Source organism: Thunnus maccoyii, chromosome 7 (assembly GCF_910596095.1).
Source record: "Thunnus maccoyii chromosome 7, fThuMac1.1, whole genome shotgun sequence".
Classification (NCBI taxonomy): domain Eukaryota; kingdom Metazoa; phylum Chordata; class Actinopteri; order Scombriformes; family Scombridae; genus Thunnus; species Thunnus maccoyii.
In genome coordinates, this window is record NC_056539.1 from 20,339,407 (window position 1) to 20,367,144 (window position 27,738).

The 27,738-nt window shown below is 38.5% G+C and overlaps 2 protein-coding genes and 1 long non-coding RNA gene across 3 annotated transcripts in view; 2 read left to right on the forward strand and 1 right to left on the reverse strand.

Annotated features, from left to right (window-relative positions):
• The first annotated feature begins 1,710 nt into the window (after window positions 1-1,710).
• Window positions 1,711-9,228, forward strand: LOC121900553 (intestinal-type alkaline phosphatase-like). The gene is made up of 11 exons (XM_042416967.1): window positions 1,711-1,786; window positions 2,469-2,585; window positions 3,915-4,030; window positions 5,195-5,369; window positions 5,873-6,045; window positions 6,267-6,392; window positions 6,653-6,722; window positions 7,210-7,348; window positions 7,583-7,773; window positions 7,899-8,015; window positions 8,763-9,228. Exons 1-11 carry the CDS (start codon window positions 1,711-1,713, stop codon window positions 9,032-9,034), a joined length of 1,572 nt encoding a protein of 523 aa, XP_042272901.1. The 3' UTR covers window positions 9,035-9,228.
• Window positions 9,229-9,609: 381 nt separating this feature from the next.
• ankle1 (ankyrin repeat and LEM domain containing 1) lies at window positions 9,610-19,548 on the forward strand. Its single transcript, XM_042417408.1, has 9 exons — window positions 9,610-10,244; window positions 11,439-11,591; window positions 11,851-11,956; window positions 12,292-12,415; window positions 12,915-15,284; window positions 15,541-15,718; window positions 16,384-16,546; window positions 16,634-16,766; window positions 17,628-19,548. Exons 1-9 carry the CDS (start codon window positions 10,180-10,182, stop codon window positions 17,792-17,794), a joined length of 3,459 nt encoding a protein of 1,152 aa, XP_042273342.1. The 5' UTR covers window positions 9,610-10,179; the 3' UTR covers window positions 17,795-19,548.
• Window positions 19,549-23,687: 4,139 nt separating this feature from the next.
• The window catches only part of LOC121899899, a 30,540-nt gene continuing 26,489 nt past the window's right edge, over window positions 23,688-27,738 (reverse strand). Inside the window, exon 4 of the long non-coding RNA XR_006096814.1 lies at window positions 23,688-26,455. This is a non-coding gene — a long non-coding RNA (uncharacterized LOC121899899). The remainder of the gene's footprint in view (window positions 26,456-27,738) is intronic.

Sequence of the window (27,738 nt, forward strand, 5' to 3'; positions counted from 1 at the left end):
AAATGGTATCACTTTGAGACACATGGTAGATATATTGTAGTATTTGTGGTATCCAAAATCAAAATACAAAGAAAACCTTAGAAATACACAACAAATTGTGACATGAAGATAAACCAAGGCATTGATAGAATAAGTAAGAAACAGAGGGGAAGAAAATATAGCACAGATATCAAGAAAAACATCATGCATTTTTACATCAGTTCATTCAGTGATACAAGATACAGCTTATATAAGGACCTAAGGACCGTCTACTCTGTGACCTTTCTGTAACAATATCACACTGTTAAATAAAACCCTAGTCAACATTCTAGACAAATTTCCAGTGAAAGCAAAATCGATGGCATTGACCTTTTGGAAAAAGGTCATTGAGTATACATACTGTACACTCACAACAGAATCTGTAAAAAGTTGTATCTACCGCACACTCATTGTCATATACTGTGATTATTTTGTTGTGAATGAATATAGTTTCGATGGTGTCTATCCAACTCACACTCCATTCTGTCTTTCAGAGGTCTTACTTTTTTGTAAGATCTTTGCTGTAATACATCCAAATGCTGATACTGACAAAATAACTGTGACCTTGTGATGGTCTGTCTTAATCACATGGCCAGTTAGTAAGAGGATTTTTAACTACACTGCAGAAAAACACCACACACAGATGTACAGTCAGACTTCTCCTCCACACACAGACTCAAAAGTTATTAGATAACAGTTCTGATAACAGTAATAATGCCACAACTTCAAAAAGTGGTTGCTTTGTTAGAAAACTATTTAAATGAAGCAGATGCAGGCTGGATCTTGACCTGTTACATAATCTGTAGAGATTCACAAAGCTGCAAATAAAATATACCATAAACTGTAATCATCATCATCATCATTATATTGTATGATGATTTATGGTATCTGTTAGATAGTAGGTACTTAAGTTACAGCTGGTAAACATTTACCATTTTCCTGTATTGTGTTTGCACTCCACTCACCTGGAACTAATAAAAACAGCATGTATTCATTAGATCACGTTAGATCACAGTTAAATTATTAATGAGCCTATTGCACATGCACATTGTGTCAGTTTGAATTTATTGCACTGTCTAATATATACACTTCAAAATGTAGAATCATATTTACAGCCAAGTTTACTGAGGGCAACATACATAGGTAACCTAAAATATGGTTGAGGTTTGTGAGCAAAGCAGTTGAAGTTGAACATGTTTTTTTTTTTTGTTTTTTGTTTTTTTTTTTAAATTTGAATACACAAAGGGACTTCACCTGAATAATAAGACATGAGCTGAGATGAACTGTTAGGCCAACACCAGCTCTTACAGGAAATCAGTCATTTGAACAGGGATACTGAATTTAATATTTTAATAACAGCAGGAGTGATATTCCAATATAATTTGCCATCTGAGATAATACAATGAACTGCAAGCCCTTTGTCACATGCCACCTCATTCACACCCTACACAGTAGGTAGATAACTACAAAGGAAATATAGAGCCTGTTGTAGTTTTTCAGATACCAATGTGCAATTTACTACCTTTGCTCCTGTCCTTTGTGTGTGTGTGTTTTGCTGTGTGTTGTGTATAATCTCTCACTCACGTTGTAAGGCTCCTCCATGCAACCTTTGCGCCTTGGCTGCAGCTATAAAGAGACCTTGGTGTGCGGACAAGCCTTCCTATACACAAAAATTCACATAGAGTTAACGCAATGGCCGGGAAACATAAGCTAATTTTCACTGGATTACTGATTTTCATTTCAGTGCAGTGGACTTTGTCTTCTTCAGGTAAGGACATGTTATATATATATTGCTGCTGATGGACAAGAGTTAGGTACCTGCAGAAACTAAAAATGTACACTTTTAGATTTCAGTTACATTTTAATTAAAAGGCTGGATTTCAGAGACAACACAAAGACCATGAAACCCATATTATACATACAATCATATCAACTTTCAATTTAAGCAAGTAAATTTATTACATGACAATGATTTTATTACTAAAATAATGTCTTGGTGAAACAAAGGACTCCACTGAAGCTGCAGGAAAATATACTATACTTGCTCTAAAATATTCACTGGTTTTAATAACATGCCCATTTGCTACAACTGCTTTCACATATTTCATGAAATAAAACAAAATGTTGATAATTGGCACAGAAAGTAATATAATGACTGAGTAAGATCACAAAATCAGCCGCTCCTTTGTTCATATTCATCATTCTCTGGCATTTTCGTTTTGCCTGATAATCCCAGTATCCTGGGAAACGTGCCTGTCCTTCATGACTTTGCTCATTAATTCATTTGCTTTTAATATGAGTGTTTTGAGAATTGATGTTTATACACTTGTTGTTGCAAGTCACTGAGAATAAAAGCATCACCTGTGTGGCCATGTAGAAGTACATCTACAGTAATAAGCCACTTCTGGGATGTGGATGACAGTCTTTCATTGTCTATTTCTTCTCCAAAGACGACGAGCTCTATGCCAGCTACTGGAACAACAAAGGGAGGCAGGCTCTTCACACTGCCCTGAATGTTCAGCCCAATATCCGCCAAGCTAAGAACCTCATCCTCTTCCTGGGAGATGGTGAGTCTGAGAATGGAGCTTTCCCACCATTTAAGTGGTTTCTTTTAATTATGGAACATTTCCCCCCTTTAGTTCTGTCTATTTGTTCAGGTGAGAAGAAGTCAATGGACCTTGAAAGTGTGAGTCTCATTATCATTGCGGTGTGGTCCACTAAGAGAGAGTGAGCATGCAATGTACACCAACTATGTATGACCCCCAAAAAGTAGGGTTTTATGGGTAGAAGGAGATGGATGTTGACATATGATAGTCAGCAGTTAATAATGCATGGGAATCCAAGCATAACAAAATGTACTGAGGGTAAACCACAGTCTACACTGCAGGGGTAGCTTTTTCCTCATGTGTCCTCAACTGATCTGAACACCATAAAAGGTAAATCACAGCAAAGAGTTCATACAAGTCCACCATGCATAGTTGAAGTTTCAGGAACTTGTACTATTCAATTAGTTTGAGCTCCCTTTAAAGCTAAAATCTCAATACTGGTGGCATCACTGGTTGCCAGATTTGGAATGTACAAGTTACTTTTGAGTCATGTGTGATTAAAAGCTCTGTATTTGTTTTTTGTTACTGTGAATGTAAACCAAACAATCACTAAATTAGGACAAAATAAAACAAAGTAAATGTTCGCCATGACCCCAAACCTCATAAACAGATATAATAGTCACTGTTCACTTCCTTCTATGATCCAGTGTGTTGGATGAAGTGAGTGATGTTCAGATGCCAAGTTCAGTTTGGCAACTCCATTGCACAAATTGTAAATGTATTGATATGAGTGGATTTATGCATTTACAGTGGCCTCCACCCGCATCCACAGACACTACATGCTGATAGCAGCTGATGTAAGATTTTATCAGTCTTTGGGATTGATCAGCAACATTTAATTGCCCCATCTTTATGATAACAAATCGCAAAATTTGTGGTGTGAATGACTCAGTGGCAATACCTTCTTAATGAGGAATAACATATTTGACTAGTAACTTGCTGTAATTTGATGCCCAGACATTTATCTGATTTATGTTGAAATACAGTATATTTGACTTTTCACCATAAATTTAAAGATTTTCAAAGGCATATTTAATCTGAGGGTCAATCTGATTACCATAGTGACACAGTAAAGTGCAGACAAGAAATTAGCTAAAGCTTCGTATATATTGATGTTTTCACTTTGCATATTCGCCACTATTTGTGATTGTAAATAACTTGGATGTCTTTCACCACTCTTTAAACTTTCACATCAGCTGAGCCTTATGAGTTTCTCAAAGAACAATGGCAGCACTGTGCCTCCTTGGCCGATGTTATCTAACATTCAGGTGTGCTTCCACCTGCTTCCAGGTATGGGGGTACCGACAGTGACCGCTGCCCGTATCCTCAAAGGCCAGATGGCAGGAAAAACTGGAGAGGAGACCAGTCTGGTTATGGATACCTTCCCTCACCTGGCACTGTCTAAGGTCAGTCCACTCTCACTAACACATTCACACTGCTCTGTAGGAATGTGGATTTAAACTGTTAAAAGGCAGGGTACCACACATACACTGATGGTGCTTTAAGAAATCATGAAATAATCTCATATACTGACTCAGTGTTATGCAAGGATAATGTACACTTACCAATCATTACTGTAAAGACTATGTGCAGAATGCATCATCCTTTTGGACAACCACTAGAATTAGGATCACAATTTTCTTTCTCATTCATTAACACTACTTTTTTTAAACCAACATATTTAATGCATTATTATGAAGTACAAACAATATTTGAAAACATGTTTACTTTACTAGTTTTATTGAGTAACTTAATTTGTGACTTGTGCATGCTGTCAACACTGTCAAATACTGTTTACACATGCTCTACTGTCATCATCATCTTTATATCATGTCTATAAAACCACCATAATATTTTTGTTACCTGGTTTGGGCAAATTTGTTTCTCTTTCTTCATGGCGAGCAGGGGTTGGATTATTTATTTTTCTTATCAATTTGATTATAAATCAATAAAAACAGCTTTGACTACAGATGGGTTTGATGTGACACAGTGAGTTCTATTGTTCAGAAATGACCTCATGCTTTCATTGGCCAAGTAGAAATCAGTGTTTGAGCTGCTTGTGCTCTCATAAAAAGCTAACAAGCTGATCATATACTTGTTATTTGTGATTACTGGGGTAAAGCAAGCTCTATTTTGAGGTTTGAGTGGCTGTTATTATAATCATGGTGACACAAATAGCCTATTTCAATTTCAGCTTGGCTCTGACTCTTGTTGGCTTGTTACACTGGCTAACCTGGTTTAATCAAATTACTTGAAATTAAATCTTTGTTTGTTTGTTTTGTTACTAGACAAGGAAAGGATTACAAACATACTGTAAGAGTGTGTTGCTCATGTGTTCATATTAGCAGTAGGTTGTTGTCAGGAGTTCAATGTATTTGTTTATTGTTATATCCTCTTCATATACAGTACCAGTCAAAAGTTTGGACACACACTCCCAGTCACTTGAGTGAGAAACTGTGTCCAAACTTTTGAGTTGTACTGAAAGAATATAACTTTAAGTGTAAGTGAGAAGATGAGAACATCTGCAAAATTCTCATGTGTATGTGTGTGATTGTATTTCGCCCTGGCAGACATATAACGTGGACCAGCAGATGCCAGACAGCGCTGGCACAGCCACGGCATACTTATGTGGAGTAAAGGCCAATTACGGCACCTTGGGTGTCACTGCTGCCACCCAAAGGTACAACTGTAGTGCTACCCGCGGTAACGAAGTCAGTTCTGTTCTGCATCGTGCCAAGGAAGCAGGTAGGTTCAGGTTCACAAAGCTTTAGCTTATAGTGGTTTTATGTAGACGTGTATTTGCATTGACACTGTTTGAATCCTTGTCGCTGCTACTGTTAATCAAAACTTCTGGCCTTTTCACCCTAAATGCATTTTAAGAGCATGTGAATATAATGGTCAGAAGCAACAAAATACTTCCAATAGCCAAGAAGGAATATACTTAATTATTAGTAAGTGGACTGAAAAACTTTGAATGATTAGTTTTTGCATGTCCCATGGATAACTTCTGGATTTTTTAATGTTTCTTTAGACCTCAATCGCAATGCTTTTGTTGGTAGATCACTTTTGTTTAGCACACATCAGATAAGTATCCATGTCAATGTGTCCTACAAAGTCGACTAAAGTTTTGTTGATTTTTGTGAAACCCTGGGAGTGTAATAGTCACAGACATCAGGAAATGTTGATTCTAGAAAGTATAAAAAATAAAAATGTTCACATGATAACCACAAATTCTTTCTGTGTTTTAGGAAAATCGGTGGGAATTGTCACCACCACCCGAGTGCAGCACGCCTCTCCTGGTGCGAACTACGCTCACGTTGCTGACAGAGGCTGGTATGCTGACTCTGACCTCACCCCTGATGCTCTCCGACATGGCTGCAATGATATTGCATATCAGCTGGTTCATAACACAGAGATAGATGTAAGCCTTAATATAAAGTTGTTTTTGTATCAAAACACCAGAGCACACTAGCAATAGAATTTCTATATATATATAACCAATACAATATATATTATATGTATTGTATAACCTTAGTCAGTGAACTGGATGATGACTCTTGGATGAGTGGTTATACGTCTTCAAGACCAAACAGATTTTAGATTTCATTCTGTTATATATATAAAATGTGTCTCTCAATCAAGGTCATTCTTGGTGGAGGTCGTAGGTACATGTTTCCCACAACCACGCCGGACCCAGAGTATCAAAACCATACAGGATCCCGAAATGATGGAAGGGATCTCGTTAAAGAGTGGATGAAGAATAAAAAGGTAAATGGTAGATTTCACATGTGTGGTCATTAGGCTTTAGTTCGATTGTGGCTGTTATTTTCCTTGTGGCTTTAACTCCCCCCTCAATTGTTGTAAATCACCATGCATTCTTACTAACCTTGCTATGATAAATAGGGATAAAAAAGATAATCATTAATGCAGTCATCATGAGAAAACAAAAGAAAAAAGTTTTCAATCCCTCCCCCTATCCCTACAAAAAAATCTAATCAGTGTACTTATTTTCTGTTCATGGCCTACAGAATGCTAAATATGTTTGGAACAAAGCTGAGTTAAATGCTGTCAATCCTGCAAATACAGACTTCCTGATGGGTAAGAATAGTTCAATTTACCAGTTACACATGGTGGAAGGTCTAAAAACATGATCAACAGTTTAGCACAACATAGACACACAGCACAACATTCACACAGTTTACCGTGCAGTTGTCTTTCCTGCATAATGTTAAAATCACTCAAATTAAAATAACTAGGATGATGTCAGTATGTGAATGGCTGAGGTATTGGATAAAAATTCTGCTGAAATGATTTGTCAATTGACAGAAAAATTAATCTGTGACAATTTTGACTTTTGATTAGGTGAATCTCAGGGTCTCAATTAGATGGAAAGGATGCTTTTACATTCCAGATTTGTGATTTAGAGCAACATGTACATTTTTCACACAAGAGCTTACATTGTACACATTTGATCATGACATTGACACTTACAGGTTACCGTTCTATTCCAATTTAATGTGAACATCTTAAAAGTTGGTCTTTCTTAGTTCCTCAAACTGAGGCCTGCTATTCTCTCTGCACTTAGGTCTCTTTGAGCCCAAGGACTGTCGCTACGAGTTGGACCGCGATACGACCATGGACCCATCCCTCACTGAGATGATGGAGAAAGCAATCAAGATTCTCAGCAAGAACCCTAAGGGATTTTTCCTCTTTGTGGAAGATAAGTGTAATTGTTTTCTGTAGGTCTTTCCTGGATAGCCAATAAAATATTAAATCAATGTTATGCTGTCAGTGTAAACCACTTTGTCCAAATTACAATGAGATTGAAGTACACTTAACTATTTATGTTATTGTAGATACATAAAATATAAATGTATTATTAGAAAAACATTAAGAATTAGAAAGAGGGGATGTGGAACTTTTACTTATTTGTCGATGACTTTCTTTTGGACTTCAAGGGGGAGAATTGACCATGGTCACCATTCAGGGTTGGCCAAAAAAGCTCTCTACGAGGCTGTTGAGTTTGACCGGGCGATCGGGAGAGCAGCTGAACTCACCAGTGAGCTCGACACCCTGACTGTGGTCACTGCAGATCACTCCCATGTCTTTGCCTTTGGAGGATATTCTGGCAGAGGAAACTCCGTTTTCGGTAAAATGCATTCTTTAATAAGAGCTAAACTGAGGGGGGTTTTGTCATAAACAGTGATCATCATCTGATCTTCCAAGTCTGAAAAAAAATAACTTGCTGATACCAATTTGTCCTGTGATTTACAGGGGTGTCTCGCTCAATAGCTAATGACAAGAAGCACTTTACCACCGCTGTGTACGGAAACGGACCAGGATACCAGATTGTCAATGGTAATCGCCCGGATATGAATGAGACAATTTCATGTAAGTGTACTATGATTATCACTCTAGAGAGGGCACAGTAATATAGTAGCTCCATCTTGTGGTGTAAGAGGATACCTATCATAGAGGCACAAAGAAGTAGTGACTGATCAGTCTTACAGAAAGTGACTTTGAGCCAGACAGTGAATCCCCATCTGCTCACTCATTGTAAAAAAAATGGGTTATCGCATTAAATGATACTTAATTAACTTTTGTATTTTGTGAAAAATGTAATACATTTACCAATTTTATCCTCTGTATGAAATGTACTGAATAATTGTTTATCTATACAATGCAGTATTTTGGACAAGAGCTTTGAAAACATCTTCAGTTTTATATTATTTATATTGTTTATGAGTTAACAACATTTTAAAGTGTGAAGGGGATCACTGCAGATAAATATTTCTTCCAGCTAGAAATAAAAATAAAAGATCTCTTTAATGTCAACATAATGACTGTTAATGTATTACAGGCATAATATATAACATAATAGTTAATATTAAACTACCAAAAACATACTGTAAGTGTTAAGAAGAATGTCTATTCATCCTAAGGGGATGCAGACTGTAAAGACTACAATAGTAGGCCTACGATGACTCAAGACTCTGTCAGTGGTTTACTGTTTAACTACATTGGATGGCATCATATTGTCTGGTTGCCATGTTATTCTAACAACCCTCTATATTTAATGTGACAGACACTTTACTCTGGGTTAAAGCTAATCCAATCCTCCTTCTCATTCTCCCTCAGCGAATAAGGATTACCATCAGCAGGCAGCTGTCCCTCTTGATTCAGAGACCCATGGCATAGAGGACGTAGCCATCTTTGCCAAAGGTCCCATGTCACACCTCTATCACGGGGTCCAGGAGCAGAGCTACATTGCCCACGTCATGGCTTACGCTGCCTGTTTGGAGCCCTACGAGAACTGTGAACTCCCCCCAGCCAGCCATGCTGGATCCATCCACCCCAGCCTGCTGCTCCTCCTGATGGGCCTCCTTCTTCTCTCTTTCTGCTCTGTCTAAGTCTTGGATGACAGCCGTCAGAGAGTTTGTCCTTGGAATAACTGTGCTATCTGACATTTTGGTTTAAAAATAAATATTCTTATGTGCAAATTCTGTGTGTCTTTAAGAGCTGTATAGTTGCAAAACTTCAAAATCACTGCCATTTTGGGTAAATTGTACTTGTTCAGATAACCTTGTGAAAGATTACTGTTATTATTATTAGCTTACAGCAATGACTTTTTACTCTATGTTGAGTTTATTTATGTAAAAATATAGTTGTGATTATTTTGAAATGTTTTGAATAAAGAGGCAATTAAACAATTATTTAATATTGAACCACTAATTTCTCATATTAGCTCTTACTGAAGTCTGGTTGTGATACCTACAATGGAATAATTCCCTCTTTTATACAAACATTGAGTAGGAAGAGCATGACGAAACTTTAAAAACAAATGTTTTCAAGCAACCTTTATTAGAGCATACATCCCAAGCACGGGGAAATGTACAACACAAGACAGTATGAGTTCAAAATCATAAAAAAAACAATAACATTTCCATTTAAGGAACAAATGAAAATAGAAATACAGCCAGGGGGTAAAGTACATTTAACAAAAAGGCACAATTAAGTGAAAATATCAAAAGACATACAGATGCTATTCGTTTTCACAGCTTTTCTATTCTCACTGTTTAAAATAATGGAGAATAAGTTTTTATTTTCATTCACCAGAGCAGCAAAGAAATAAAACGAGTGTAGATTACTAACGTCTCGCTTGATTGGTGAAAATGAACGCATTATCCAATCAGAGATGCCTGTGGGCGGGACTTCCGCCCTCTGCAGTTAAGAGGAGGGTTTGTCTGCTTGGAGGGAAGTTTAATCAAAATAGTCATGCAGCCTCCTCGAAAATGAAATCTACGTGGATAAACGATTGCGTTTTGAGTTTGAAAAACAAACACTAGGAACATAATTTAGGATTATATGAAATGACTGTCGCCTAACCGTGTAGAAAATCGCAGTTTAACGTGCGCATGCAATAACTAGTACACAACTTCTCAGTCTCTATTAGCTTAGCTTGGTAGCCGCGATTGTGTTTTCCATACCGCGCTGCACGGATATAAACTAAAATGCTGCTGCTGATAGATTTTTTATAAACGCATAATTTCTGGCCATGGATCCAAAGACGAGGAGGCTCGAGAGTCAACTGTGTAAAGCTGTGAAGGATGGAGACCCAAGGTGATGTGCAGCTCTCTCAGGCTTTCTCTTTGTTTTGCCCAGACATGTCCTCTGTTGAACAGGATGCGACAACAGAGTGGGAAATCCGATTGCTGGACATTTTTCCATCTAGACTTAGACTTATTTTCAGTGGCTACTAACCATCTTACACGATTTTAACTAAGTTAGTCTTAAAATACAATTGTGAAGTAACTTGAGTGTCTTTGATGAACGAAAAAGTCATTTTCCAGTCGTGGCTTAACGTACTTGTAATCACTTAATATGTGTTTGAAGTCCTTATAAGCAACTTAGCCTTTAAAACAAGTATCTGATGCTGTTCGATGATCATTGTTTGAGTTGTAGACTGTTCAACTGTAGCATTGTTTAGAAATCATCCGTAAGTCAGCACAGTTTAGGGTGCGTTTGTGACCACTGCTCTCCTGGTGTATGACATATAGTGTCCCTGTCATCTTTCAGACCTTTACCTTTGGGCGTAAAACATGTTTCTGTGGTTTTATTGATGCACCAGTGGGACCTTGTTTAGGGTATAATGATGGAGGATGTTATAAGTTATACAGATTGTAAAGCCTTCTGGGGAAAATAAAATATTTTAGGCCATATAAATAAAATATACCTGACCTGACTTCATGTTCGTTTAACAACAGATGTCCTTTATGACTGCTGATTTCAACTCAAAATTATTAACATACTTCACATAAACATTTAGGCTTGACCTACAGTGGATGGTTAATGAAAAAAGATTTAAAAAAAAAACTAGATAGAAAAGCCTGATAATAAGAGCCCAGACAGTAACTATCAAATCAGTGGAGTTTGTAATGTCCAGGTACATTAACTGATAGAGATGCAGATGTGATAATATCAGTACAATATCATTATGTATCAAGTACAGTAATGCAGAAATGACTGATGTGACAGCACTTCAGACAGTGACTGCTGTCGTTTATTGTTACAACAATAAAGCTTCCTGAATTAATGGTGGATCAATGAAATCACCCCAAAACTGTATTATATGGCACAATTGTACCATAACTTATATTGAGTAAACAGTGAGACAAGCAGACCCACAACAGTGCCGACTTAAAGACCTCATGCACATTGTTTTTCAATGCAGCAGTACCAACCTCGCCTATGTCTTTGCAATACTTCTTCAATGCAATATGCGACAGATTGTAACAGATCCCTCTTCCTTGGCAGATCTGTGCAGCTGCTTCTCTCACAAGGTGCAAGTCCTGACCTGGTTGGTAGTAAGGGGGTAGCTGCAATACACTTGGCTGTTGGCAAAGAGACTGAGAAGAACAACCGCTGCTTGAAAATGTTGCTGCAACATGGAGCTGACCCTAATATCAGGTATGATTAATAACACAGTGGCATGAAAAATCAACTTGTCAGATAATTTTCCACATCGTATTGATCACATATATAACATCAGATACCCAATCTTGTCAAATTATGTGTAAATTATATTATATGTGAATTTAAAGTTAATCTATAATAATATTTAAAGTATAAAAATGTTGTAAATTTAAATTTTAACATGACATAACATGGTACAGCAGTTAATTTAATTTAATGATTGTGTGATTGTGTTTTCTTGTTTTTCTCCCAGATCATGTGATGGTCTGACTCCTGTTCACATTGCTGCCTTGTGGGGATGTTATCAAAACCTGAGGTTTCTCTTGATGAATGGAGGGAACCCCAACCTTAAAGATAATGTAAGAATAGTTTGGGTTTTTTTTAAAACATTATTATTAATTTTCCAGGGAAGTGCATGGGTTAGATGTCAGTCGCCTGAACAGCGCATGGCAAATCACTTCATATTTACATATACAGACACATTCACATAAACATTTTGCATGCTCCAAGATAACATTCTATAGAAAAATGACCCATTTTTGCTAACAGTGATTATTAAGTTCTTGCTATGGCTGTGTATTACAGATGAATGAATACAGAGAAAATACCCAGAACTGAAACAAGAAATCTCCTAATATCTGGCTTTGAATGTCTGCTTCAGTTTGGTTAACTCCTGTTATCTTCATTCATGCAGGAAGGAAATACGCCTGGGCAGCTTGCAGAGCAACAGGAGAATCGAAAATGTGCCCAGCTTCTTCAGGAGCACCAGGTCAGCTGTGTGGACAAAGAAGAGGACGACTGGCCTCATTTCCAATACTGTAAGAAAAATTCTTTGTCATCTTGGGTAGAACTTATAAATATTTAATCTTTAAAGCCCAATAGGGTTCAAACTTATTCTGTCTAACTTGTTATTTTAATAATAGAAGAAAAAAACTTGAAGAAAAAGATAATTAATCAGTGGTGTTGGAAAATGTAGATATATTACTTATTTATCCAGCCAGTCAAGTTTTTAACATGCTTCTTGTCTGCCAGCAGATGGTCATATCATTTTATTACCACCATCATTACTTTGATCACATACCATTCTCAAGCTTTAACTTTCTTAAACACTTTGAATATTTAAAATCACACACATTTTAAAACCTTGTGATTTTTTTAACATGGAAACTCTACCAGTGTAGATCTTGTCTAGCAGCGTATAACAACTCAATCAGATGACTTGCAGCTACATCTTCTCAGTATTTGGCTGGCTTGTGGTAATTTTTTACTCGGTATGAACTGTGTTAATTCATATGTCTCTTTTTTTTTTCTCCACAGCTGTATGTTCAGACCAAACCGACCTGTCCAGCTATCCTGAATCAGACTACAGCTTCAGTTCCCAGACGTCTATGATAAGTGACTTTGGCGAAGCCCCATTGAGCAGCACGAGGCGCTCATCATTTTTCAACCTATCTAACATTAATGGAAGGCCGAGTTGCAGAGGAATATCATATAACAGACTTTCTAATATGGACACTAAACAGCATCATAACCAGGACTGGAACACTTCCTCACATTGGGCATCTGAAGGTCCCTCCATACTGTCAAGCACTCGCATGTCTGCAGTGGGGCCTGCACCTGCAATATCAACTCTTAAGGAGGAGGATTTGTTCACTGATGATGGTTTGTTCACATCAAAAGCAAATGTACATACTGCTGCAACTGATGGCAGAATCTCTCCCTCCAGAAGAGACACTCTCCCTGCATTTCTGTCCAGGCGAGCGAGCCGTAAGAGTGTAAGCTTCAAGGATGTAGATGAATATTTCCCAGTTTTTAGTCCTGAATATCCAAAAGAGCAGCCCGCTGTCGGCACCAGCACCTTACCTTTTGACCTGTCTGAGTACTCTAGCTTCCTGGATTCAGAACGTATGGCCACTGTTTTACCTGAGCAGGGTATCGACGTCACATCACCAGACCATGTTTATGTTTTTGGCAGGGAGAGCAGTGAGAGCACAGGAGAGGACATGGAGAAAACGGTCATCGTTAGTCACTGTGCTTTTGAAGAGAGTGATGATGAAAAAGAGGGTGAAAATGTAAAAGAGCCTCAGGGGAACATATCGAAACAGCTAGCGGGTTCCTGCGGGGGCGGCAGCAGCAGTGAGACCGGCAGTAGTCATTACAGTAGCTGTGAGAGCGACCATTACACCAGCGCTCTGGATGCTTCCATACACCCCAGGCATCTCTTACTCCCTGTGGTAGAGGAAATATCTGTTGGTGCTGAAGTTTCCAAAAAGACTGCTCAAACTGATACTCAGATAAATTCAAAACTGGAAAGTGTTGAGCATTTACCAGGTATGCTTGATAAACTGGACTTGTCAGAAGGAAAACACCCGAATAATGATGTATTTAAGGCGGACACCCCACTGGATGACGCCGCAGAAGCGACAAAGGAAGACTTCAACTGTCCATTTACGCCAAGTCCTTTTGTAACAGGCAGGACACGTTCAAGGTTGAGTCGCTGCTCACTTAGAACAAGCAGAACACCCGAGAGCCTCCTCCTCACGTCTTCTCTGTTTGAGGAGACCCTACCTACACCAGTTCGATCGCGGCGTAAGATGCCCAGGCCTCAGAGCAGCGATGCCTTTTACAGTTCACCACATGCACCGTGTTATACACTATCCCATTCAGGGAGTAGCACAGGGGGAGACTCCTTGCCTGCTGATTGCCAGGAAACACAGTCCAGCACCCTCAAAGCCGGTTCAAGTGTTAGCAATAGCCAAGCTGATACCCTCATCCTCTCCAGGAATGTAAGTGACTCTGCTGTTGAATCACAGACTCTGTGTGACACAGTCGTACTGGAAAAAAATCAGGACTCTTCAGTGGATGCTTATGAAAGAAACCTTGCAGAGATTATACTGGCTATGCAAGACCAAGGCATGGATCTTGCTGAGGGTGGGGATTTTCTAACTGATGATCTGACAAGTACAGATGAGGCAACAACAAGGGGAAATGTAAATGATGCCCCTGATGTGGACCGCCTGAAAAACAAAGATGACTGGATCACTGAGGACTGTAGCTCTCAGCCGGAATCTGTGTCATCTTCATCCAGCTCCAGCTATTTTTCCCCAAGGAGGTCCAGGGAAGACTCTGACCTTCCTTGCACCCCAGGCACCGGATGCACCCCTAGATACAGTATGAGCCGGCTCTCAAGCTACCACAGGCCACAGCACCTGGCTAACCTGTCTTACACCCCCGGGGGGCGTCCAGTCATTCAGGATGTGGATGAACCAGTGGAGTACCTCTACACTGATACAGAACAAGGCCACAAGCTGATTGAGACTCATGTCCCACCTACAGCTAACACCTCATTCAGCTCCAGCATGAGTACTACCAGCAGCGAGGAGACCATCCTTTATGACTGGCGCTCTATGCAGACCGACATGAAGCAGAACACAGAAAAGGAGAACCAGAAACCACAGGAGACATTACAAAATGAGGAAAGAGATGAGGGAAAGGACAGGTTGTTGGCAGAAACCAAAGGGATGACTGACAAGGAGCTGAGACTGAGGCTAGTGGAGCTGGGGCAGAACCCAGGTCCCATCAACAGCCGTACCAGGCCAGCATACATTCGAAAGCTGTGCCGCCTCGTTCAGGAGTCAAATTCCCAATCACCACATCACCAGAAACAGTTAAGCCAGTCAAAAACAGGTAATGATTGTGTTCCTAATGATTTTTTTGATTACTGTTTACCTAAATTGAGCTTTTAGTTCTCTCATTAAGTAGCATAAAAATGGAAAAATTAAACTTGTTATTTGGCATTGAAGGTCTCCAACACTGAACTATATGATACATATTCATATGCTGTCATTATTATTATTTAGCTAAAGTCGCGATTGTATCGTTGTTTAGTAATCATCACTCTCACTGAAACAGCAAGTCATTTTCGTGTTCTTTTTTCTCTTAGTTCCTGCAGATTTAGGTTATAGTCCAGAACTAAATCTGGCCCTGCAGACCTTCAAGCTGCCTGATTGCCGGGCTGACGAGCAGGCTTTGTGCCAGCAGTTTGACCAACCAGATCAGAACAGGAAGTGGAGGGAGGGCATAATCAAGTCCAGCTTCAACTACTTGCTGCTCGACCCAAGGTCTGTTGTCTCTCATGTTGCTTTGTGTTTGTCTTTGCAGTGTTGCAAGCTGTCCAATAAGATATAGACTTTGCAAAAATTTGCCCGATTTACAAGATGTGGTAATTCTTACTTTGCATGTGAAATGAAATTTCTACAGTACACTGCTTACATCAAGTACTGGAGGCCACAAGTATGTGTGTATGATAAGAAATCATTATCAGAACAAAGAAATCATTATCAGAAACAAGTAAGGTAAAAAATCAGGAAAAGACATTTGCTAAATTGGCACCAGTTTCTCAGTAGAGAGACTCAGTAGAGACAGTTAAAGTCACCTCCACAAATGTGTGTTTTTAGTAATTTAGCTCCATGATCATATCAATTCTGGCAGTGGTGGCCTAGAGGTTAGAGAAGCAAGCTTGTGACCGGAAGGTTGTCGGTTCAATCCTCGGACCGGCTGGATAAGTCTGGGTAGGGAAAGTGAAAAAGCAGTGCTTGCTCCTCCCTCATTACCACCACTGAGGTGCCCTTGACTCTTCAAAATTAAGCAATCACCATTCAGTTTTCGTTATATCTGTAGGACTGTTCTTTCCTTGTTGAGTCAGTCCACACCCTTGTAATGCAGATGCACACCTTTCACATTCAAAACATAATTTAAATGGATCTTTCCTTTTCTTCTCTCTCAGAGTGACAAACAGCCTCCCGTTCAGGAGTCAGACCATGACTCCACAGGAGTGTTTCCAGACTTTCATCCACGCTATATTTTATGTGGGCAAAGGAAAACGCTCCCGCCCCTACAGCCACTTGTATGAGGCTTTGGAGTACTACAAAGGGGACAAAACGTCCAAGGTGAGTTTAATTAATTAAATTCAGTTTAAATGAAATTAGATATAAAAATTGTATATAAAACACTTTTCCATTTCTTCTCTGTGACAGAAACTGTGCCGCAAAGTGCAGCACATCCTTCAGGTATGGGACGCCAAGCAGGGCGTCATCTCACTGCATTGTTTCCAGAACGTCATTCCAGTGGAGGCTTACACAAGAGAGGCCTGCATGGTGGAGGCCATTGGTGAGTAGAAGGAAGGTGAAATTCAACCAGTTACCTCTTGTCTATCTCACTGGAAAATTCAGGAATATAATTTGAGAACCCAGTACCCATCTGCTCTTTTTTTGGGTATTAAATCACCTTGTCAAAGCTTATTTTGTGATACTATTCCCTGGTTATTAGATATAATACAGCTTTTTAGGTTGTAGTTGTAGACTAAAGAGGGGAAGTTTGAGAACTGCAGAGCCAAAAAAGTAAAAAATAATAAATAAACAAAGGGTTGAAAATATTGAAGCAATTAGACAAAGAAGATGCAGGAGAGTGACACACATGGTTGTGACCAACTGCATGTGTGTCTAAGGATAGAGGGTGTTGTATGTTGTACAGATTTGTGAATTGTGTAGATGGGCTATATAAATGAAATTGACTTGATTTGACCAACATAAGGGACTGGAGAAGAACTGGATATACAGAATGTAGCCACTTTGTTTTTGTAATTAAATTTTCAAGTTTTTTACTGCTGGATGTAATATCATAACTTCAGTGCCACTTTAAAAAAATCAAACACGTGACCACTGGCAGTTCAAAAGTACTCGTAATACCTGTAATAGTTCTAAACTGTTCATTTTTGATAAATTGCAGTTTTAGTCTACCACATTTTTGACATTGAATATGGCTGTTATATTTTCCAGAAGGGTTTGTCTTGATCTCACTGGTCCTTCCTTCTTGATTTACATTTTACATTATTTCTTACAGTGCTGGTAAGTTTAATAATGTTGTGACCATAGCTAAATAAGCACAAATGAAACAATAAAGTTATTGGAAATGTTCTCATGGCAGTTCAGCCTGTCTATAACACACTTCATTCTCCAATCACGTTCCCAGGGTTAAAGATGCTCACCAATCAGAAGCGGGGAGATTACTATGGTGTGGTGTCCAACTGGCAGTTAAAGAGGAAGCGTGAGCTGGGTGTCCACCTGCTCTACCGGGCCATGCAGATCTTTCTGGCTGAGGGTGAGAGACAGCTCAGACCAGCAGACATCAGACAGTAGCGGCCCCCACTGGAGGGGGGTGTAAAGTGCAACACGGAGCCAACTATCCGATGGGAAAATACCACTAGTTCAGAATCCAAAGTCAATTTTGCACTCAAGAGTTGGGTGGGAGTTTACAACATCCCTTGGTCTGATTTCTCTTTCCTTTCACAATATACAGTTTGTCGCACGTCATATCCTCTGGTAACATTTAGATCCCTTGAGCTTGTCAGTTAACATCTTTCTGCTTTTTTCTATTCAAGTGTCTTAAGTGTTAGTGTTCTATTCAATTCAGAAAAGCTGCCTTGTTTCCTAATTTCTTTGCATATATTAATTATAATCTGCCTAGATTTGTCTCATCTCTGATTCCACAAAAAATTAAAAGTGGAGTCATGTCGTCCTGTATGCATTAAGTTTTCTACTGACAGAAAAGTCAGTGAATGAGCAACATGATGTGAAAAACAAAACTGTGAGACTGCAGATGTTTCAGATGTCATGACAAATAAGCACAACAGTCAGTTTTCAAAAACATTCTTCCCAGTAGGATATTTTTCTTCTTGAATTCTTCATCACTAATGTCTTTTCCATATTGATACACAACCATATGCAAATGTCTTATGCAGCATTATCAAATTAACTAGTTCCAGATTGCATAGAGCAATTATAGTTTTCTCTCAACCTCATACTGTATCACCTGGGGCTGGCTTTAGGAAAAAAATTAACGTGTCTTGACTGAGTTTTGTGTGAGGTGCACACATTCTATTTTTATAAATACCACTTCATGTGCAGGAAATGGCGTGTGCATGTTTTTCGTGCGGACTCATCGTTTATACATCTGGCCTCTGGTAGTTAATCACTTTGCTTTTGTAGTGTTAAAAGACAGATGGAGATGAATATCAGCAGAGGCTGGTCACTGGTACTTAGCATGATAGGATTCATGGCTAAATAAAGAACGGAGTGTATAGTTTTAGAAACTTAATGTTTGATAAAATATCGCATGACTTGTTTACATGGCTGGATTTCCATTTCATTTGTTATGCCATTTTGTTTCTGTAAAAAAATGCTTTGCAGGCAAGCTGATGATATGATAATGATAGGTGTTAATTTGTATACATTTCTTTAAGAAATGCCAGCAGTTATGTAGAAACACAGTGTTTGAGTTCGTATTACATCAGCAATTATGATGTTAAGAGATCTATCGGCCAAAGTAATCCCAGGTTGAAGTTACTTTTTTTCTTGAAAAGTTTGCTTACATTCTGATCTCATGGTCTACACATTAATGACCTGAGCTTCAAAACCATCCATTGTCTACTCAGGGTTTTATACTTGATCAATTGTATTTTGGATGTATACATATATTTTTTTACATTCCCAGCCCCTAAGTTAAAGAAATAAATGCATTAAATCATCATAAAGTGGAGTAAAACACGTGACCTATAGCATTAACTTTTAATTATGAAATTAATATTACATATTAATTTAATAGTACAGTGAAAAAAGAAATGGACACAAAGCCCCTTGATTATGATCTGTGTTTGACATGGTTTCATGATTGATTGATGTAATAATGTAGTGCTCTCTTTTCATTATTATCTCCAACTGCTACTGTTACTGTCATATCTTTGCTCCTTTACTTTTCATTCCTGTAAACATAGTGAAAAAAATACAACATAAACCTGAACTGGATGAGTCTTTGTCATTTCTTGTTCATGTCTTGTTCTGTGGTGTCCCTCTAGTGGACAAAGGAAGTCATTAAATTTTGTTTTTCAAATTCAGTTATTCTCCTCATGCAGTAAGCGGTCTTCTTCCACTATGATTTATTCAAATTAGTGTTTGGTGTTAATATTACAAGCATTTATCTCATGTAGAGCTTTATATTGCATTTAAGCCTAATACCCCTATTTACAAAAGAGATTCAAAAACTTTGAAAAATTTAATTTAGGAACCATTTATGTATTTTAATATCTGCAAGTCACTGAGAAATAAATTTGTACATGTCTACCATTTTGAGTTTAGAGTTTCAGTTGCATCAGTCCTACAAAAAAAAAACACAATTTACTGTAGGCTTTGACAGTGTGCTGGCAAGAATTATTCTTTTTTTCTAGATGAGACAGTGCACATCTAATTTAGGAACAATGGTCTTCAATTACTGTTATCATGACTCATTCAGTTTCATAGGTCTACAGCTTCTTGCTAGTGGTTAGAAAATATTTTCTTCCGAGCATCATCATGGTTTCTACAATAAACACCATCAATGTCCTCTACTCTCTTGCATCAGCTGCGAGCCACAGTGACCCCACTGAGACATTAAATCAGGGCTGCATATCTCATCTGAATATTTGCTCTCATACGCACACATTTCACAATTTGGACTCGAGACAATGGTCTTAAATGTGCAGAATAAATATTGTGTAATATAGACAATCTTAAAATAGCACTTTATTAAAAAAATAAAGTAATAGCAGTAATGCTGATACTGTTCATCGTCAATACTATATTGCACAGCTATTTTGAAAGCTAGAGATTACAATAATGTGACCTGTGGTGCATAAATGAAACTAAAAGACCACGTAAAGACGGGTTTTTCCCCTTTTGCACCTGTACTGTTCTCCATCACTGCTGGTCAAACACTGGCTATAACACAGAATGAGCACCCTTCAGTTTTTCAGTGAAATACTGTGCAGGTACTTTCCTTGCTGGGTAGCACAGTGACCTGAAACTAACACATAACACACCCAGCAGACTCTGAAAGTCAATTAGTATCTAAGTATGTAATAGTATTTTCTTAGAGTGCTTCTTTCAATCACTGGTTAAATCAAGGCTTAAGGAACCAACTTTACTGTGTCACTGTGATTATTTGTTTTCCTCATGCAACAGAATAAGACAGCTCAGCGGACACGTGCATACACACAAAGAAGGATCACAATATAGATATAGTATATTTTGCTCATAAAAATACAAATGATTCAAGTTCAATTTACTGGAATTATACAATGGCTCAAGTTGTATTTTTCTAAAAATATATTTTTCTCAATTAGGCCAGCTGGATAAGCAGTTGACTTTATCTTGTTTTGCAGAAAAAACCTCTACCAGTATATTGATTTTATTTACATTATATACTGCCTCATAAATTTTTAATAGAAATTATATGGCATTTAATTTAAAATGATAGAGTAAATATGAATCTTGTTATCACATAGTAATCTACTCTAAATTGAGGCCAAATTAATTTGGGCAAATAAGGAAGCAAGGGGCAGTTGTTTAGTTTGTTTACTTTGCACGTTGAGTCATAACAGTTTTTGCAGATTGCTGTCATTGTTGCAAGTTGTCTTTATTTTAACCGCTCCTGCTGCTCAGACAGCTTGTTTAGCTTGTGCATGCGTCATAACTGTACTGTTATTGTTTGTATGTACTGTATGTATGTAACTTGGTCACTAATCTATTGAATAAAAATACATTTCTTTAAAAGGTTTATATAATCCTAATATATATATTAACACATAGGACCCTTTACACTAGTACACAAGTATTATCATACTATTAACAGTATTTTAATGTATTACATTATCCCCTTGTAAATAATAATTTATATTAATATTGTAAATGTGAAGAATCAATGTAAACACCATAAAAGACTTTTTTTTTTATTCAACAATTTTTCAACACATTGTTTCTTGCTGTAAAATTTGAGCGGGGTTGGAACACATTCACCTAATACAAAACGTTCAAGGTAATGATTAATCAGCTGTTACCAAAAAAAAAAAAAAAATCATATCAAATCTTATCAATAGTCAGTAGTAACACTGAATATTGTCTAGGTTTAAATATCCATTAGATCACTGGCATGTTACATTAATAATAGCAATTATTTTTTTTATTTTTTTTTTCTGAATACTTGAAGAAATTGGCTTTGATTCTGTGTCACATTTAACCTAATCACTCTCACATCTGCTCTGACCGAACTAAAGAAAGTAACTTGAAAGACCGACAACATCACTGAGGGATCAAATGATGAACTTTATTCAATAAAATACAACAGACCATCCAGCAAAAATTGTATAACAATCATGAATACGCAATACAGCTCTGTGACTTAATGGTTCTTAAATGGTTTGCCAGACAGAAAAACATTAATGAAACACAAATAAAGCATTTTATTCTACATAATATGAACATGTTTGTTCCAAAATTACGTTTACCATTTGAAAGATGTTCAAGTATCTACTAAACTTACCTCAACATGTAAACAAATGATGACATTTATGACTATTAATGAGTAAATTCTTTGTAATGAAAGGTGAACATGTGACCAAAAAGTTAATTTATCCAATTGGAATGCATTTGTTCGTCTTCAACACACTCTTGTCTCTCCCAAGTAATATTTACAGTAACTAAAACATTTTTCAGACACTAGATGCAACCCGAGCCACACATTATGCATGTATTTTTCTTCAAAAGGTCATTTTGTCCAAATATCTCTTGCATCTTTTTTTCCATTTTCCTCTGCTGCTGTAGCCCGACTCGGACTCACCCACCCCAGCCAGTGTGATCGAGATGCAATCTGAGCTGCCTGTCAATTCACACCACCTGTGTTTGCATGTTGGTGGGAGGCAAGGGGGGGAGACAGGCGGAGAAATAAATAATGCCATCATCAGCATATCGTGACGCTATTCCTTGTGACGGTCGGCTGAAATCTGGGACACAGTTGCATTCATCGTTCAGTGAGCTCTTCCACACAGTTAAACCCACCGACAGCAATGAATGTTGATTGTGACCTTTGCTGTGGTTTTGAAGCTTTTTTGAAGAAAGTATTTTTTTCTCCCCCTTTTTTTGTGGATGTTTGTTTGTGGAAGAGGGATGCAGTTTTCTTCTTGTGATGGTTCAAGGAGTCATCGGCCATGCCTATGTGCAGGTTTCTGCATGTGTTTTACTTCTTTTTCTTTCTTTTTTGAGACACTGAGTGACAAAGGCTGGCCACAGGGTACAATCAACGGTCGATGGTTTTTTCAATTTAGCTGAAACTCACCGACAGCGTTGAATGTTCACTGGGGCGAGCACAGACCTGATGGTGACTAGGGATGACAGTCTGCTTAGAGATGCAGAGGGAGCGTGTCCTCTCTGCTAACTCTCTCTAAGTCCCTCTGTTATCTGAGAGGGAAGGACACTGAAAAAGTCAGTCATGTTTTACCATACTTTGGAGATGCTATCTTCTCCATTTTTTGGCAAATATCTACAAATGTCTCGATCTATAAATAATTCTAAATAGTTTTTCAATATTGATGAAGAGTATTCAAATTCACAACACCAGTTCATACATGTATTCACATGTATACATGTCAACAAGCTGCCTTTCCCATGCATTCTTTGCACCTGGTCTTGGCCAATTACTTATTGTACCTGAGGATTAGAGACAGAAAAAAGAATTAATATGAAGGATGTCAAATAAAATGTATTATTAGAATACATAAGAGCTTCTGCTCTCTGTTTCCACTACCACAGCCCTTGTAAAAAAAAAAAAAAAGCAGAACTGGCTTTGCCTTACCTATTCTTAAATCATGGTTGATGACACTCAAAATGTTGCCATTGCCATGTGTTTTATGCATTATTAACTTTGACACATGGTCATTCTAAATCTAAAGTGTCAAATGTATGGGAACACATTTTATTTCACTGTATGTAGCAGTCAGAAGAGTGAAATAATCTTGAAACTCCTGACTCATAGTGGGTTTTAGTAAACAGCGACATGGCCTCCAGAGAGCTACATGCAAGGTGGAGGATCAGGAGGACGAGTATGAAACTGTTGACTCACCCAGATCAATAGCGCCTGTTGTTTCGCTATGATGTGGCACTGTGGCTTAAGACTAGGGTGTTTTTTTTCTTCTTGTACTAATACCGGTAAAGAAACTATGCACCATCTTGCAATAAAGGTTTTATTACACACTGCTGAATCATTGTTTCTCATCATGAGAAAAAAAAAAGCAGTTTGTGAGAAGGACAAACATCAAATGCCACAGAGCTGTCATAGCAATTAGATATGATGTGACTGTGGCAGTGAGTCAAGATGTGGTCGGAAGATAAATATGGTGTTGGGACACTTAAACAGAGCAGGATAAGGAGTGACTAAGATGATGTGGTGGACCTCTCATCTCCTGCCAAACACTCATTTCACACAGACAACAGAGTTAAAAAATAACACAATGACTCTGGTAGTCTTTACTATTAAACAACACCACAGTGAGTAATAACATCTGAAGATTTTAAAAGACATGAAAGCGAAGAGTGTGCTACTTCTTTTCTCTCCTTTGGATCACAAGAGCTGCTCCTATTTTGTCATTTGCTGTGCATCACAGTTAGATTCTTCTGAGAAGCTTGTCAGTTGTGAAAAAAAAAATCATAACTCAAAATACCTCAAATCAAAAAACAGTTTGCTTGCTGCTGACACGTCACCAAGCCAAGCTTGGACCAAAAAGCACAGTCCTTGCTGCAAGGGACATCGGCCTCTCTCCACTCTCCCGAAAAGTGATTTGAGTGACAGTGTTGGAATTGACAGAAGTGGATGAGAAGGAATGTTGCTTTATAAGGTCTTCTCTGGCCGCAGGACGAGGGTGATAGTAGGAAGAAAGATCCGGGACACGCAACTAGAGAGAGAATGGCCCTGAGCTGACAATGTGGCCCTAATCTGAATGACAAGTTCTGCACATCAGCCCTCAAACCAGCCTGGGTGGGTGAGGGGGATAGATGATGAGGGAGCTAACGGGAGAGAGGAACGCAAGGGGAGATTGAGAGAGAGAGGAATAAGAAGAGACAGAGGAGGGAGGGGGGAGAGGGCAGGCAAGGGTGTCCTTCCTTCAAACATGCTGGCCTTAATGGCATGGACAGCTCTGACATTTAACCACTGAATCATTTTTAGATAAGTGGATGTGGTGGTTTGTGTGGGAAGAGTTGTGACTTGTAAAAATTTCAGGAGGCGCTTTTCAGACTGAATATAGAGAGCTTTGGAAAAAAAAAAGACAAGAAACCAGCTAATCACAGAACATTGACGATCTGCCTAATGAGTGAAACAATTTCAATTCAAGGACAAGGTTAGATAGAAGGGAAGAGAAGCAGGTTTGTGACTTTGAGGACCAGTTGTGTGATTTAATGAACCAGTTTGGAAAATCTGTGCAAGAGAAGTTGATAGCTTTACTTTCCTTTATTTATTAACTACTGTTGAGGATCTATTGAGCAACGGCATAGACCCCCAGTTGGTTCAGTGGAGCTGCTCAGCAGCCAACACCATTCCCAGAGGGGAATTACTATGAATGTGATACAGGATGCTATTGATAAAGAACACATATGCTGAGCAGATCATGAATGAAAGGCATCCATGAAATCTGGTAAAAAAAAATAAAAAAATAAAATGTCAAAGCTGCTTTTAGGTGCGTTCACAGTAGCAAACTAGTCAAGCAAGTTTTTGTAACTGATACTGTCAAAGTTTCACAATTAGTACCGCAGATCTTGTCAAAACATCTTAGTAATCTCAGAAAGACAAATCATACAGGAGGTGATTAAATTACCCCAAAATAACAAAAAAAACATCTGCATTTGATATTACAGAAGCGTGTGAATGTGCTGCTCTATTTCAGTGTCAAAGTATATTGACAACTGAGGTTAAGTGAGACTGTTGAACTTAAAATGTGGCTAAGCAGAGGACGGGTCATTTTGAGACAGTCTTTCTATTATTTTTCTAAACAGGATTGATATTTTTTCGCCACTCTTCAATGTCTGCTTTTTTTTTATCTTACTGTCCTAAAGTGTAGCTTTATGTGTATTCTGAGAATCTTAGGCATGAAAAAGTTGAACCATTGCCTGGAAAAAATCATGGGTGAAAACATAAAAATATTATTGTTATTTTATAATATAAAAGACCTTGGAAAATGAAAACAACATGTGAAAAAGAAGTTAAAAAGAGCATCTCCAGAAGGGAAAATTCTAAAGCTGTAAATGTACTTGGAAAACTAATTACGAATGAAATTAAATACAAGTACATAAAAGAACTCAATGAAAATTAATACTTTTGAGAAATGAATTATCCTGCAACAAGAAACAAAATAAGAGGAGGAGAGGAATGTTGTTAGTATCATTTAATGTCACCATCTAATTTTGGTAAAATTTTAAGCACTAAGTTTGTAATGCACTTTATATGGGAAAAAAAATATTTGGATGTTAAATGTGTTTCTTTTATCACCAAAAAAATGCTGCTACATGTCACGGGTAAAGAAAATATTTTGCGACACTGAAGGTAATAATTAAGAGGAGGATTTGCAAAACCAGTTTCTGTTTAGGCTTTACAATTTGGTTTGCACAAAAAAAAACACTTCAGTGGAAAACCCAGTTAATGTCTGTCCCTCACCTTCAGTCTCAGTCTCTCCCTCTCTCAGGAGGGGGGGAAATTCCTGGCGAGGGTGCTGTGAGTTGTTGCTCTCTGCCTGCAGGTACAGACCGGCCTCCTCTGTCTGCCTGTCTGTAGATATCATACCGCGACGTGATCTGTTTAGCTGCCTGACTTAATGCTCACCTGCTCACACGCCTCCGGGTCTGTGTGTATGTGTGTATACGTGTGTGTGTGTGTATATGTGTGTGTGTGTTGACTTCTTCCATCTCCTCACAGCTGGAATGGCATCTCCCTCTTTATCTGCTGCCCTGCGATTACAGACACAAACACACAGAGAATGATAGATGGACTTTTACTAGGCTGACAAGATATTTACAAATTTAAACACAATTAATCTTCTAGAAAACAACACGGGAAAACACACAAACACAACATTTCTATCTGTATTGGTTTTTCTGTATATCTCAAAAATTAGAGCAAGGCACTATCCCTGTGAGAGTGAGGAGTTTGATCCCCCGCTGGGAAGACCAATAAGGAAACTGGATGCATTCCTCTGTTGAGAGGATTTGGCGGCACCGTGTGCCAAGCGGCATATTATGTTCTATATTTTTTGTTATTTCATCCTCAGGTTGTCACGGCGCTGACAGATACAGGCTGACGTGTACAACCACGTTCCGAAAACACACACAGACACACTTGAGTCGGGCTCTGAGTCCAGCTGGAGGTGGTCTCCTGCCAAACCTGCAGGGAAGCTGACTGTATTCATGTTCATCTCACACATGCTGATTGAAACTGACAGGACACACACACACACACACACATACACACACACACAGGCACGTACACACAGCTGGGAAAAAATATTTACTGGTGAGTAAATCAATATTTCAAGGGCAACCTGCTATCCTAAAAATTTTATAACCAGAATCTATTTTGCTGCCTCTGCTGCATTATTCTGTCTTTTGACTTCTTTTTCTGCTAGTTTATCTACCGTCACAAAAGGTATCTGCACTGTACATTTAAAAAAGGGAGGGCCATTGAGAAAAAGAGAAATCGAGGTGGATGTGAAAGAGAGACAGCCACAATTGGATGTAGACTAGCACTAGTGAGTAATGCCATGAGAGAGGAGCAGACTGGGGAGAAAAAGTGAGAAGTGAATAGCCAATAGGCTGGGAGAGCAACAGAAGCAAAAGAGGTGGAGGAAGAGAGTGCCTCTCTCTCTCTCTCTCTCTCTCACTCACTCATTCACACTCACACACACACAAACACTAAGCAGAGAGAGACTCCGCGGGGCGCTAAATAATAACCTTCCTTGTCATTATCATCGCCGAGCCAAACCGCTCTCCACTCCTCCTCCACCTCCTTCCGTCTTGAACACAATCATTGCCCTATCGTTTACAGTGTGCTGTTAAATGGGAACATCAATAGACACATCCATTAGCAGTGCGAGTCCTTTCCTCTCTGATTCTCAAGTGCTTTAATAGCCGGCACACACACACGCACACACACACTTTTTCATTCCGCGCCTCGTCCGACTGTTAACCAAGCTAGCCCCGCGCAGGCAAAGCCGAACTGATGGAGTGTGTCATTA